Genomic DNA, 16,262 nt, shown 5'->3' on the forward strand with positions numbered 1-16,262 from the left:
CATAGAGGAGACTAGGGGCAGGAGGGAAACTGAGAACATTGTGGAGGGAAGTGGACACTGGTTAAGGAACTGATGTTGGAACATTTCGTGCCTGGAACTCAATCACGAATGACTTTGAAACTTGTAATTCAGGGTAATTCATTTTAAAAAATAAAAATAAGAGATGCAATTTTTTTAAAAATGTAAACTCTGCATAATAAAACAGGGATTAAATCATACAGAATCCTTACCCACTAGGACAAACTATTTGCTCACCACTCATCTGACAAAGGGTTGATATCCTAGATACATAAAGCACTTGTACAAGTTAACAAAAACAACAAAAAAACGATGGGGAGAATAAACTGAATAAACTGAATAAACACTTTCTCAAGAAAACAAGTAGATGGCGAATACGTGGATGAAAAGTGCTCTTTGTCACTTATAATCATGGAACTGCAGATCAAAACAACAAGGTTATGTCATCTCACACTTATATCATCTCATACATGAGACTTATGTGCATACAAAAGAATAAATATAACCAGCACTGGTGGGATATGAGTGAAAGGAAACTTCATCTACGGCTTGTGAAAATATTGACTGGTCCAGAACCTATGGAAAACAGTATGTAGACATCTCTAAGAATTTAGAATTGAGCTCCTATGCAATACAGAAATCCAACTTCTTGGTATCTAGCCCAGGGGCCCCAAAACACTATTTCTAAAAGACATTTGTGCTCCTATGTTTATTGCAAATGTATTTATAATATTCAATATCTGAAAACAACTCGTGTCCAAGAGCAGATGAATAGATTAAGAAATTGCGGTATATATACACAATGAGATATTTATCGGCTACCTGAATGGAAGAAATGTTGCCCTTAAATGGAACTAGAAAACATCACGCCAAGTGAAGTCAGTCAGAAGGAGAGGGACAAATAAAGAATGCTTTGTCTCATATGTGGGATATAAAGACATTTAGTAAAATAATAAATTGTCAAAGGCAACAGGAACTAAGAATTGGTAAAATTAGTTTGCAAAGTGGGGTGAGAGGGTTCCTGTGAGGTGTCTACATGAAGGGAAACTGACACTCTTGTGGTGGATGTGGTAATAGAACACTATGTATGGTACTCTGATTAACAGTACTATAAATCACAGTGCTCAGCAAGAATTAGAAAACAGTCTCATTGCAAGTATATAAATGAGGCCTGGTTACCAATGAAAATATCAGGAAATAATGGTCAAAGTCTAAATCCCCCATAATTCAGAGCATGGTTATCAAAGGAATTTCAAAGCATGAAACATTTATCTTATACAACAACCCCAGTCATTGTGATTCCTGAATCCTATGGGAATGTACATCCACCACAGAATAAGAGTACTGACAGGAGAGAGGTAAAGGTGGAATAAGAAAGATAAACTGTGTAGCTAAGACAAATAACTTTGACTTAAGCACGTTACACAGAGAACTCACACAAAGATAACTTTTGTATACTTTCCTCAATTAATTAGATGGAAGAAAAGAATTATAGGAAATTCATACTCCAGAGAAGCAAGCAAGCAATAAATAAATAAATAAATCTATTGAATGGATCTGGAAAGGATAGAGGTGACATTTGATGTCATTAATTATTCACTTGTAAGAATCAAATGTCTAGCTCCAACTTCTCTTTCTCCACAAAAAATCATTCATGGCATAAACCAGCTTAAATCATATGATATAGAACAATATATAAAATACCTACATTATAATTAAGCAATCGAGTAAATAGAGAGGTATAGAAATGTTTACAATAATATTGTTCCATATTTGCAAAGCCATCACATTAATTATATTCCTGTATTTGTTTGACAAGTTCCACTCATATATATTAGGCCAGGGAAAATTTAAATAAAACCATAATGCAAAAATATTAGAAATCTTTTAATTTAGTATTTTTCTTAGATTCATTAGTCAATACAACAGAAAACGTATCCAAGATGTAAATATCTTCATAATCAAAAAGAACATTCAGGAATTCAATTATAGTCATATTCATTCAGTAATTATTTAAATTCTCTATACATCACCAAAAATTATTCCTCATTAACAATTTTTGTGTTCAAGATTGAACTTTACCAGATTTTTCCCTTACAGCCTTCTCATCAGTTTTTTAATTCCCTGCTTAATTTCCTTGGTTCTCACACCATATACAATGGGATTCAGAGCTGGGGGAATGAGGTGGTGCAGGATGTTGAGCAGGATGGGGACATCTGGGGGAATCTTCTTCCTGGCCAGGTTAGTGATAACCAGAACCAGCAGAACTGTGCTGAAGAAGAGAATGAGGATGAAATGAGATCCACAAGTGCCTAGAGCTTTGGCCATAGCTCCCTCAGCTTTAATCTTTAGTACAGCTTTCAAGATAAAGGAGTAGGAGATAATGATAAGTATGAGATCGGAGCCCAGTAGGGTCCAGCCTACCACAAACTGGTAGAGCCTATTGAAGGTGATGTTATCACAGGAGAGTTTAGACACAGATAGGTTAGTGCAGATGCAGTTTTTGATAACGTTCTCTGCACAGTATCTGAGTCGGGAAGAAAGTATTGGGACAAGCATAGTGAGAAGGCCATTCCGAGCTACAATAAAAATGGCGGCTCTAGATACAAATTGGTCAGTAATAATGGATGGGTATCTCAGTGGATGGCAGATAGCCACATAGCGATCATAGGCCATTACCATGAAGGTGCAGGACTCCATAGTCAGGAAACTGTTCATGACAAACATTTGGAGGAAGCAAGCAGAGAAACCGATAGATTTGTTGTCAAACCAAAAAATGTCCAAAACCTTAGGAATAACAGTAAGACAGAGCACAATGTCCAGCAGAGAAAGAAGGCTGAGCAGGTAATACATGGGTTCATGCAGAGAGGCATCCAGCCAGATTGTCATCAGGAGTGTGGCATTGGCCCCCATGGCCAAGAGGAAGAGAAGGCTGAGAGGCAATGAGAGCCAGTGCTGCCAACTCTGATAGTTAGGGAAACAGATAAGGAGGAACTCTGAGATTGGGATATAGGAGTTGTTGCTCTGTGATGCCATGCGCAGTATCCTGATCACAAATTAAACTTCATAAAACCTTAGAAAGAAAGACAAAAATAAATCCCTGCATACAATATAAACACATATGAGGAAATTATTCATCTCAGATCACAGGAACATATCTTGCAAAAGATGAAATAGACATATTTTCTTTCATATAAAATGTATTTGGGGACATAGTTAGGTTTTAACTTAAAGTGGCAAAAAAAGACTGCTGAGGTTCAAAAGGTACAATATGGATTATAAAGTAATTCTAATATTAAACATAAATCTGCATTAGAACATTATTTAGAAAATATGTTATGAAAAACTCAAACTTACCTACAGTCATATTCCAGTAACTGTAAAGATAAAGCATATCTGTAAATCCAACTACTTTTTTATGGTGTATTATTATGTTCAATGAACCAAAAATGAAGAATTCACTTTAATCTTCTTGAGAGCACTAAAAGAAAGCCATTCAATCTCAGTCAGAGTAAGAAAGAGCATTAAGACAAGCAGATGAGGAAGGGAGGACAAGTGAAGTAATTAAAACGGGTAAAATTGCTGGACTTATCCTGTGCATCCCATGAAATCTTCTTTAGGGGATTAAAATGCAGTTGCAAGGGTAAAATCCTGCTCTCCTATTAATATAGAAAATAATAAAGTTACCTTCCTTCATTTAATTCAAAATCTCTCACCCTAATTATCTTGGTTTTTCCAAATGAGAAATACATACTTAACTATAGAAAAGTGTTGGCCGCATATTAAAGCTGTTTGTATCAGGTTTGGGAAATCTATATCTTCAGGACCAGACCTGCTATAAGACTGTAAGAATTTATTCTCCCTTTTTAATTTTAACATCTATAACCACAAAAGCCCCTTGTTCCCTTCTTTATGATTTCATGGCTCAAAACTGAAACTTCAATAGAGATTAAGGAGCCTGGATTGTGTTAACTATTTATAACTGCTACAAAATATGGCTCAGATCTTCAGAGATCCCAGGCTATTTTCATGTCTCTGTGCTCCCCTCTGTCCTTTCTTCCCCAAAGCCCACAGGAATTAAGGTCTCCTGGAAAGAAGACAATGGGAAGGGAGAGTCTGAGGAAATGAAGGGAGACAGAGAAGAAAAGAAGACAAAATTCAATACGGAGTAGTGGTAAATGAGACCAAAATTTAAAAACTTTTTTTTCCTAGACTCATGACAGAGAGAAATATACACCAAAAATTAAATTTACTCTTGAAAATGTATGTTTAAATAAAAATTTAATAGTATTTCTATATTAAGGTGAGACTGGTATATTTTTTTAAAATAACAAAAACAAAAAACTGGAACCAACTTGTGTTCCAGTGAAGTGACATAAAGGAAAACCCCCATTCACTAAGTGTTGGTGAAAACATAGTTTAAAGAATGACTGCTCCTAGGGACAGACAGAGAAAGATTGCACTCATCTGTGGAATATAAAGTAACAGAATGGGAGACTAATACCCAAGAATAGTCAAGATAAGTACCAGGAGGTGTACTCCACGGCTTGGAAATTGGCCTCAAATGCTGGGGGTCATTGCATCACTGAAACACAAGCACAAAAGTTTGTAAGTCTACAACTGTACCACATGGTGTTTCACAAATAAAATTAAAAAAAAAAAAAAAAAAAAAGAATGACTGCTCCCTAATGTTCTAAAGTTCTAAAGGGGGAATTCCCAGATTAACTTTGACTCCAGAGTATAGGGAGAAGAAAGAAAGAAAGACTGGAGGGAAATGGGAGAAGAGGCAGATAAGAAGCAATGGGGGTCAGGTCAGGGGATTCAGGTACAAAGGTAATATTAAGGAATGATAGCGAGAAATATCAGCATCACTGAAAGCAAGGGACCCAAACTTTAACAACCAAACTTAGAAAGGAGTCTGTTAAGAGAACAGGCAGGGCATGGGGAGTGAAGAGTGGAGGCAGGGAAGGGGGAGATATGGCAGGGAATCTGGAGTGAAGCTGACACTGGTGGTGGGATTGATGCTACAATAGTGCCTAAAGCTTGACTATGGACAACTTTTTCAATCAGAGTGTTTTGATTTAAAAAAAATTAAGTTAAAGTTAAAATTTAAAAGAAGAAGGAGAACTGCTCCAAGAGGATCTGGGTGCAGCAGCAAGAGTAATGGCAGCTGAGAGAAAAAAGAAAAATTCACACAAAAAATAATCTTTCCCAGAATCGTTCCCTGGATGGTATGTGCTAAACACTGTTTCTTATAACCTGCCAATAAAGACAAAATTTACCAAGAAAAAAACAAAATGACTGCTGTAAAAGCAGGGAGATGTTGCCATGTCTTTTCATTTCCTTGTATGTTTAGAAACTTTATTTTGTCTTCTCATTAATTTTTTTAATAACACACCTCTACTGAGATACTGCTTTCCCCAAAGCAAGGCATTTTTGAGGCAGCCAGTTCAGCTACCCTACACTTTCAAAAAACTTTCTAATACACAGAGATATTTTTAGTAACATCCCAGATCTACGTTTACTTTCAATTATTTTAATTCTTCAACTTGGGTATTAAATCTTTAGCTGATTTTTATCATCACTCAGATGTATATTTCTAGAATTTTACATATATTTTATTATTAATAATTTTCATTATTAATTTTAATAATTATTATTCTGGCTAATTTTTCATGCCATTCTGTTGAGATTTTAGGAAGGAAATGATAAATTTTAATTTTATGAGCATATTTTCATCAGTTAATACTTGAGCTTCCTTGTATCAAGTTGATATGTAAAAAATGCTTTGTAAATGATTTCCAAAATTTTATTGGCAAAATCTCAAATTATGCCTGTAATTATTTTAGATAGGCAGCGAATTATATAGGTTTCAAATGTAAAATTGAAGACTCACTTAAGCTTCATGATATTGAGGACATAATGCTTTGTCTTAGTTTTCACTTATGCAAACCAATATAACTGCTAGCTTCTGTCTTTTAGAGTTAATTTGAAAATTAAATGAGGTAACACAACTAGATAATTGAACACTCAGTAAGCACTCATAAATTTTAATACAAAGTTTATCAAATTTAATTATACTTTTCCATTGTATATGTATTTGATTTTTATTTTTCTTTCTTTTAAAAATTTTCTTCTATTTTTCTCCTTGATTTTCTGATTTTTCCATAGAGAATTTGTTAGTTTTCTAAAGTCATTTAAAAAGCTTTATAGAATATTTTGTAAATGTTTTTCAGTAGCATCAGGAACACCAAACTTTTTTTTTAATTTATTTATTTTTAATTAGAGAATCACCGTGAGGGTACAGTTACAGATTTATACACTTTTGTGCTTATACTTCCCTCATACAAAGTTCGGGAACCCATTCCTTCACCAGTGCCCATTCTCCACCACCCATAAACCCAGCGTCCCTCCCACCCTCCCCAATCCCATCTCCCCCCCACCCCACCCTGCCACTGTGGCAAGGCATTCCCTTCTGTTCTCTCTCTCTAATTAGCTGTTGTGGTTTGCAATAAAGGTGTTGAGTGGCCGCTGTGCTCAGTCTCTAGCCCTCATTCAGCCCGCAACTCCCTTCCCCCACATGGCCTTCGACTACAATGTAGTTGGTGATCGCTTCTCTGAGTTGCCCTTTCCCGGGAACGTGAGGCCAGCCTCGAAGCCATGGGGTCAACCTCCTGGTACTTATTTCTACAGTTCTTGGGTGTTAGTCTCCCACTCTGTTATTCTATATACCATAGATGAGTGCAATCTTTCTATGTCTGTCTCTCTCTTTCTGACTCATTTCACTCAGCATGAAACTTTTCATGCCCATCCACTTAACTACAAAATTCTTGACCTCCTTTTTTCTAACAGCTGCATAGTATTCCATTGTATAGATGTACCAAAGTTTCCTCAACCAGTCATCCGTTCTGGGGCATTCGGGTTTTTTCCAGATTCTGCTATTGTAAACAGTGCTGCGATGAACATACATGTGCAGATGTTGTTTCGATTGTACTTTTTTGCCTCTCTGGGATATATTCCCAGCAGTGGTATTGCTGGGTCAAATGGGAATTCAATATCTAATTTTTTGAGAGTCGTCCAAATTGTTTTCCAGAAGGGCTGAACCAGTCGGCATTCCCACCAGCAGTGAAGAAGGGTCCCTTTCTCCCCACATCCTCTCCAACATCGGTTGCTTTTGTTCTTTTGGATGTGTGCTAGTCTCTGTGGTGTGAGGTGGTATCTCATGGTTGTTTTGATCTGCATCTCTCTGATGATTAGTGATGCAGAGCACTTTTTCATGTGCCTTTTGGCCATTCGTATTTCTTCCTTGGTAAAGTTTCTGTTCATTTCTTCGCCCCATTTTTTGATGGGGTTGGATGTTTTCTTCTTGTAGAGTTCAACCAGTGCTTTATATACCATTGATATCAACCCCTTGTCTGATGGGTATTGTGTAAATATCCTTTCCCATTCTGTGGATAGTCTTTGGATTCTGGTCAATGTATCTCTTGCGGTGCAGAAGCTTTTTAGTTTAATGTAGTCCCATTTGTTGATCTCTGTTTTTACTAGATTGCTTAGTTCCGTGTCACCTTTGAAGATACCTTTATCTTCAATATCGTGGAGGGTTTCGCCGACCTTGTCTTCAATGTACCTTATGGTTTGTGGTCTAATGTTGAGGGCTTTAATCCATTTTGATCTGACTTTTGTGCATGGTGTCAGGTCAAGGTCTAAACCCATTTTTTTGCATGTGGTTGTCCAGTTGTGCCAGCACCATTTGTTAAAGAGGCTTTCCTTGCTCCACTTCACATCTCTTGCTCCCTTATCAAAGATTAGATGGTCATACATTTGGGGTTGTGTGTAGGGATATTCCACCCTGTTCCATTGGTCTACGGCTCTGCCTTTGTTCCAGTACCATGCTGTTTTAATTGTTACTGCTTTGTAGTAAAGTTTGAGGTTGGGGATGGTGATGCCTCCCATCATCTTTTTCCCAAGAATTGTTTTAGCTATCCTTGGACGTTTGTTAATCCATATGAATTTTAGGATTGCTTGATCCATTTCTTTGAAGAGTGTCATGGGTATATTTATAGGGATCACATTGAATCTGTATAATGCTTTAGGGAGTATTGCCATTTTGACAACATTGATTCTCCCTATCCACGAGCAGGGTATATGTTTCCATTTCCTCATGTCCTCTTTGATTTCATGGAGTAGCGTTTTGTAGTTTTCTTTGTAAAGGTCTTTTACTTCCTTGGTTAAGCTGATTCCGAGGTACTTGATTTTCTGGGGCACGATTGTGAATGGGATTGCTTTTTTCATGTCCCTTTCCTCTGCCTCATTGTTTGCATATATGAAGGCCATGGATTTTTGGGTATTGATTTTGTAGCCTGCAACTTTACTGTATAAGTCTATTGTTTCTAAGAGTTTCTTAGTAGAGGTTTTAGGCTTCTCTAGATATAGTATCATATCGTCTGCAAATAGTGAGAGTTTGATTTCTTCCCTTCCTATCTGGATGCCCTTAATCTCTTTTTCTTGTCTAATAGCTATCGCAAGTACTTCCAGTACTATATTGAAGAGGAGTGGTGAGAGTGGGCATCCTTGTCTTGTGCCTGATCTCAGAGGAAAGGCCCTTAGTTTTTCCCCGTTGAGGATAATGCTTGCCCTAGGCTTGTGATAGATGGCTTCGACTATCTTGAGGAAAGTTCCTCCAAACCCCATTTTGGCGAGGGTTTTCATCATGAAAGGATGTTGGATCTTGTCAAATGCTTTCTCTGCATCTATTGATATGATCATATGGTTTTTGTCTTTACTTTTGTTGATATGCTGGATTATGTTGATTGATTTCCGAATGTTAAACCATCCTTGCATCCCTGGGATGAATCCCACTTGGTCGTGATGTATGATCTTTTTGATGAGTTGTTGGATCCTATTTGCTAGTATTTTGTTGAGGATCTTCGCATCGGTGTTCATCAGGGAAATTGGTCTGTAATTTTCTTTCTTAGTGGAGGAACACCAAACTTTTTATGACCTGGCATTTTATTTAGAATAAAATCCACAATTTCTTTTTATCCCTCTGTTTTATTTGTTTGACCCTTATAAATATTGTTTGTGTAAATTTCATACATCTTATGTAGAAAATAATCACCTGTACAACTGAAATCTAATCATGAACAGCTTTGTTAGGGTCTATCTCACAGTGATTCAATATTTTTTTTATTTTTTATTGAATCACCATGTGAAAAGTTACAAAGCTTTCAGGCTTAAGTCTCAGTCATACAATGATCAAACACCCATCTCCTTCACCAGTGCACATGTTCCACCACCAAGAACCCCAGTATACCTCCCATCCCACCCCCACCCCCCACTTGTGTGGCTGATGATTTTCACTTTACTTTTTTTTTTTTTGCTTTTTTTGGGTCACACCTGGTGATGCACAGGAGTTACTCCTGGCTCATGCACTCAGAAATTACTCCTGGCAGTGCTCAGGGGACCATATGCGATGCTGGGAATCGAACCCGGGTGGGCATCGTGCAAGGCAAACGCCCTACCCACTGTGCTATTGCTCCAGCCCCTACTTTCACTTTATTTTTATTACATACAACATTTCAACAGAAAACTCACTATTATTATTTGGAATTTAACCCCAACAATCAGACCTGCCGAGACATCATTTGATAATTTGTTTTCCATTGCTGAGAATGAACCTATGAGGTTTTGGATTTCTGGTATTTTAGTTATTAAGTCCAGAGAAATTTCCGCCAGAAGTTGCATCATTGCAAGCTCATACCTCTGTTTAGTGGGCCTTATAAGATGGCAGTCGCCACACCGCCGGGGAAAGAAAAGGCCTATAGAGAAAGACCATTTCCTTCCCGAGGCAGCATGGGGCTGTAGCTTAGTTCACAGTCCAGAGGCATTTCTGCAAGAAGCCACTGGGTGCCGAAAGTAGTTAGTTGGCCTCCGGTATCATGGGCATTCAGGAGCCCAGTAAAAAAAATTTTTTTTAAAGAAAATAATTACTTGGTCACTTTTTATTTACATTTTCTACTAGGTGTTGTTTATTCTATTTACTTCCTCTCTTGGTTTACAGTATACTTTTCTCCTGCTTTCTGCATACTTTTTGGCTACTGGGTTTCAGCAGAGTCCTATGTCCAATTAGATGTTAATTTTGTTCTTGCAGTTCCTACACCCCCAAAATAATTTAATTTCTATTTTGTATAGAATTTTATCTATTCTCCATATTTTAAGGAGATAACTTCATAGGTTATGAGACATAGGTGGGCTGGAGCAATAATAACACAACGAGTAGGGCATTTGCCTTGGACACAGCTGACTCGGGTTTGATTCCTCCGCCCCTCTCGGAGAGCCCAGCAAGCTACCAAAAGTATCCCGACCGCATGGCAAGCTACCCATGGTGTATTCAATATGCCCAAAACAGTAATGACAAGCCTCACAATGGAGACATTACTGGTGCCTGCTCGAGCAAATCGATGAGCAACGGGGTGACAGTGACAGTGACAATTTCATAGGTGTTAACAACAACATTATCTTACTCTTCCAAAATGCCAACCTTGACAATAATTGTCAGGAGATTCGAATCCACAGATCCAAAGACAGTTCTCCTAATTCTTCAGTCTTTCTCATTTATTGTATCTTGACTAAAAATCTCTAACCAAGGAAAATATTAATGAGTATTTAAACCCTAATGAGTCACAAACTATGATAGTTTGGAATTGAAAAGGGATTTAGTAACCAAAATCTACATACTCTAAAAGTAAGCATCATTCTAGAAATACATTTTTTATTTACAAATAATTTTTATTTTTACCAAACTTACATTTTCATAATGATGTTTTTACTCCACAGTGCAAATTTTGTGTTTATTTATACCATTTTATGGGTGAAACAGTTCATCTTATATATCCCAAGTGAAATTCTCACATAAATCTTCTTATCAAAAGTAGATTCCCAATTAATTTCTTTTACCACTGAATCCTGCTTGATTTTTCTGATATCCAACATCACTTTATAGGCATAAACTTCTGATTCTGTCTATAAATCAAAATAATCTAACTGTAGAAGAAAATTTTAAGGGCAGCTACTGGTGTAATGACATATTTGCAAACTGTTTTCTATTTCTCAGAATTTTGTGGTATTTAAAGATAAAAATTTTATTTTGTGCATCACTTGTAGCAAAATTTTTTTTAAATATTAGAGTTATACATTCCAATGGGGTGTAAAAATTATGAAAAATGGATAGTATATTTATTGGCTTATGTGGAAATGTTAATGGGATATAATAAAACTATTTACAGTGTCACTCTCATTTTGATGTTATTATTGTATCACTAAATATAATGAAGATCTTGGGGCTGGAGAGATAGCACAGCGGGTAGGGAGTTTGCCTTGCACGCGACCGACCCAGGTTCAAATCCCAGCATCCCACATGGTCCCCTGAGCACGGCCAGGGGTAATTCCTGAGTGCAGAGCCAGGACTAACCCCTGTGCATCGCCAGGTGTGACCCAAAAAGCAAAAAAAAAAAAATATATATATATATATATATATATATATATATAATGAAGATCTTATTCAGTATATAGGTCAGTAGTTTTTAGGGTTAAACATTCTTAGCACTCGTTCTCTTATCTGCTTTGTCCTTACCCCATAGATTACAGGATTAAGGGCAGGTGGAACTACCACATACAGATTGGCTACAAGTATGTGAATGTAATGAGGGATATTGTGGCCAAAACGGTGTGTCATAAAGGAAAAGAAGGCTGGCAAATAAAAAGCCAACATGACACAGACATGGGAGCCACATGTGCTAAGCGCCTTGAACCGGGCATCCCAGGATGGGAGACGGAAGACTGCGCGGAGGATTTGGACATAGGAAAAACCAATCACAGAGAGGTCAATGTAACCCATTGAGAATGCAATCAAGCCATAGATGACATTGATTCTAATACTTGCACAAGCCAACTTTGCCAGACCCATGTGTTCACAGTAGGTGTGAGGGATTAGGCGGACACCACAGAAGGGCAATCTCAAGATGAGAAATATGAATGGAGTCATAAACATCAACGTCCTGACTATACTGAGTATGCCCAGCATGGCTACCACCTTATTAGTGAGGATCATGCTGTATCTCAGGGGGTTACAGATAGCAACATACCGATCTATGGCCATGACAGTCAGCACCACAGACTCCAAACTAGTGCATGTATGAATGATGTACATCTGTGCGATACAAGCACCAAATGCAATCTCCCTGAGATTGAACCAGAAAATCCCCAGCATCTTGGGGATGGTGGCTGTAGACAGGCCAAGGTCTGTGAAGGCCAGCATGGCGAGGAAGTAGAACATGGGCTGGTGTAGGCTGCGTTCAGTCTTGATCACAAGTAGGATAGTGATGTTCCCCAAGATGGCTATTAGATACACTGCAAAAAAGGGAAAGCCGATCCAGATATGTGCTTCTTCCAGTCCTGGAATCCCCATCAGAAGGAAGGAAGAAGGGTGGAACTGTGTGCTGTTGTGATGAAGCATAGTGATGAGATCTGGTTATAGACACATTTCTTGTAGAGGGTTTCTTGCTTCCAGTGAAAGATCTTAACCTTTTTTATGCCATGTTGCTTATTTTCTAGAGAAACAGAAAATCCATTCTTTAATTCCATAATACAGCAGAGAAGATCTAAAGAAGGAATGTGAGTCACAGTTAGGAAACCTTTACTTCCAAGTATTTGCTTACTGACATAGAAAACAATGCAGAAATTTTCCAGATACAAGAGTCCTGCATTTCTCATTCCTTTCTTCTTTTTCATTTTATATGTAACCTGTATTTGACATCAATTTGGCAAAAATGTGTTGTTAATTATATCTTAATCAGATAAAAATAAAACATTATATATATATCTGGAGAATTAGACAACTGATTTTTGGGGTCTAAGCTAATGAATGAAATTTAGAAACTTGGACATATTGGAAGACCATAATATATTCCAGAAAACAATACTTCCTCATAGGACTAAATTATTTTTGCTCACTATGAATACTGTTATTGTTCCTTAACTAAGTACAGCTCACTGATCCCAAATATTTTCAAGAGTTTTTTGTGATTTATGATCCTCTTTAATATAGAAAATATTCATTTTTATTATTTTTTTAACTTTAAAAGTGTTTATTATTTATTTCATCTCATTTACATTTCTTTTTTTTTAATAATTTATTTATTTTTAATTAGAGAATCACCGTGAGGGTACAGTTACAGATTTATACACTTTTGTGCTTATACTTCCCTCATACAAAGTTCGGGAACCCATTCCTTCACCAGTGCCCATTCTCCACCACCCATAAACCCAGCGTCCCTCCCACCCTCCCCAATCCCATCTCCCCCCCAACCCACCCTGCCACTGTGGCAGGGCATTCCCTTCTGTTCTCTCTCTCTAATTAGCTGTTGTGGTTTGCAATAAAGGTGTTGAGTGGCCGCTGTGCTCAGTCTCTAGCCCTCATTCAGCCCGCAACTCCCTTCCCCCACATGGCCTTCGACTACAATGTAGTTGGTGATCGCTTCTCTGAGTTGCCCTTTCCCCGGAACGTGAGGCCAGCCTCGAAGCCATGGGGTCAACCTCCTGGTACTTATTTCTACAGTTCTTGGGTGTTAGTCTCCCACTCTGTTATTCTATATACCATAGATGAGTGCAATCTTTCTATGTCTGTCTCTCTCTTTCTGACTCATTTCACTCAGCATGAAACTTTTCATGCCCATCCACTTAACTACAAAATTCTTGACTTCCTTTTTTCTAACAGCTGCATAGTATTCCATTGTATAGATGTACCAAAGTTTCCTCAACCAGTCATCCGTTTTGGGGCATTCGGGTTTTTTCCAGATTCTGGCTATTGTAAACAGTGCTGCAATGAAAATACATGTTGTTGTTGTTTCGATTTCTGTTTATCAAGGGATATGTACAACAGGAAGAAATCACACTCTTAAACGTATATGCTCCTAACGAACGACCGGCTAAATATTTAAAACAACTCCTAACAGACTTCAAAGAGGACATCACTAACAGCACAATTGTAGTCGGAGACTTCAATACGGCCTTATCGCCTCTAGACAGATCCACAAGAACAAAACTCAATAAGGAAACACTGACTCTGAAAGAAGAAATTGAAGAGAGAGGCCTAATAGACCTATACAGGGCCTTACACCCCAAAAAGAAAGAATACACATTCTTTTCCAGTGCACATGGAACATTTTCTAAAATAGACCATGTACTGGGCCCCAGAACATACCTCAATAGAATCGGAAAAATAGAAATTGTATCAACCATCTTTTCAGACCACGATGTGCTGAAGATAGAAGCTAACCACTCACAAACACGGAAAATCAAATCAAACACCTGGAAATTAAACAATTCAATGTTGAACAATGAGTGGGTCAGGAAGGAAATCATTTTTATTATTAATGTATTAAGGTAAAATTATTTTATAAGAGTTTAAATATATGTTTTAGCAAATGGGACTACATCAAACTAAGAATTTTCTGCACTTCAAAAGAAACAGTGACCAAAATATAGAAAGAGCCCACTGAGTGGGAAAGAATATTTACCCAGTACCCATCTGATAAGGGATTAATATCCAGAATATACAAGACACTAGTAGAACTGTATAAGAAAAAACCTTCAACCCCATCAAAAAATGGGGAGAAGAAATGACAGAAATTTCCTCAAAAAAGAAATACAAATGGACAAAAGGCACATGAAAAAGTGCTCCACATCGCTAGTTATAAGGGAGATGCAAATCAAAACAACAATGAGATATCATCTCACACCACAGAGACTGGCACACATTCAAAAGAACAAAAGCAACCAGTGCTGGCGTGGATGTGGGGAAAAAGGGACGCTCCTTCACAGTTGGTGGGAATGTCGACTGGTCCAGCCTTTCTGGAAAACAATATGAACAGTTTTTCAAAAACTAGAAATTGAGCTTCCATATGACCCTGCAATACCACTTCTGGGAATATATCCCGAGGATGCAAAAAAAAAGCACAGTAGAAATGACATCTGTACCTATATATTCATTACAGCATTCTTCACAATAGCCAAAATCTGGAAACAACCCAAGTGCCCTAAGACAGATGACTGGTTAAAGAAACTTTGGTACATCTACACAATGGAATTCTATGCAGCTGTTAGGAGAGATGAAGTCATGAAATTTGCTTATAAATGGATAAACATGGAGAGTATCATGCTAAGTGAAATGAGTCAGAAAGAGAGGGATAGACATAGAAGGACTGCACTCATTTGTGGAATATAGAATAACATGACATGAGGCTGACGCCCAAGGACAGTAGATACAAGGGCCAGGAGGATTGCCCCATAGCTGGAAGACTGTTTCATGAGTGGAGGAGAGAAGGCAGATGGAACAGAGAAGGGATCACTAAGAAAATGATGGCTGGAGGAACCAGTTGGGATTGGAGATGCATGCTGAAAGTAGATAATGGACCAAACATGATGACCTCTCAGTGTCTATGTTGCAAGCCATAATGCCCAAAAGTAGAGAGAGAGAGAGTATGGGGAATATTGTTTGCCATGGAGGCAGGGGGAGGGTGGGAAAGGGGGGGTATACCCTGGATATCAGTGATGTGGAATGTGCACTGGTGGAGAGATTTTTGTTTGATCATTGTGAGATTGTAACCCAAACATAAAAGTTTGTAACTATCTCATAGTGATTCAATAAAATTAAAAAATTAAAATATATATATATGTTTTAGGAGTACAGTATTACTATATCTTTTCAACTACCAAAGTGCCAACAACCATCCATCACATCCCATAAAATTCTCAAATATGAGAATCATCATATTCTGTTTCATTCTTTACATTAATCATTCAAATAACAATATTTGAATGATATGACTTATAGACAGGGAGGCCAGTCTCTATCTCTTGAAGCTACCCATTGCCCTTTACCAAGTGTTAGAGATTTAGAAAGTTTTCAAAATTTAGAAGATTTCAAAAATATTATTTTTATATCAAACTTTTGTTTTTTATTTTATTCTTTATTTTATAGAATTTTTATTATCTTCTAAGTATACCCCCCAAGTGCAGACATGCAGCAGAAACTGAGTCACTATCACTGTCACTGTCATCCCGTTGTTTATCGATTTGCTTAAGCAGGCACCAGTAACGTCTCCGTTGTGAGACTTGTTGTTACTGTTTTTGGCATATCGAATACGCCACGGGTAGCTTGCCAGGCTCTGCCATGCAGGCGGGAT

General features: G+C 37.6%; 2 protein-coding genes across 2 annotated transcripts; both read right to left on the reverse strand.

Moving 5' to 3' along the window:
* Positions 1-2,112: 2,112 nt before the first annotated feature.
* On the reverse strand, positions 2,113-3,054 carry LOC101547741 (olfactory receptor 56A4). Its single transcript, XM_004621240.2, has one exon. It carries the CDS (start codon positions 3,052-3,054, stop codon positions 2,113-2,115), a length of 942 nt encoding a protein of 313 aa, XP_004621297.2.
* Positions 3,055-11,590: 8,536 nt separating this feature from the next.
* On the reverse strand, positions 11,591-12,532 carry LOC101555862 (olfactory receptor 52E5-like). The gene has a single exon (XM_004621184.3). It carries the CDS (start codon positions 12,530-12,532, stop codon positions 11,591-11,593), a length of 942 nt encoding a protein of 313 aa, XP_004621241.3.
* Between the last annotated feature and the right edge of the window lie 3,730 nt (positions 12,533-16,262).

Source organism: Sorex araneus, chromosome 6, assembly GCF_027595985.1.
Source record: "Sorex araneus isolate mSorAra2 chromosome 6, mSorAra2.pri, whole genome shotgun sequence".
In the NCBI taxonomy this organism is placed as follows: Eukaryota; Metazoa; Chordata; class Mammalia; order Eulipotyphla; family Soricidae; genus Sorex; species Sorex araneus.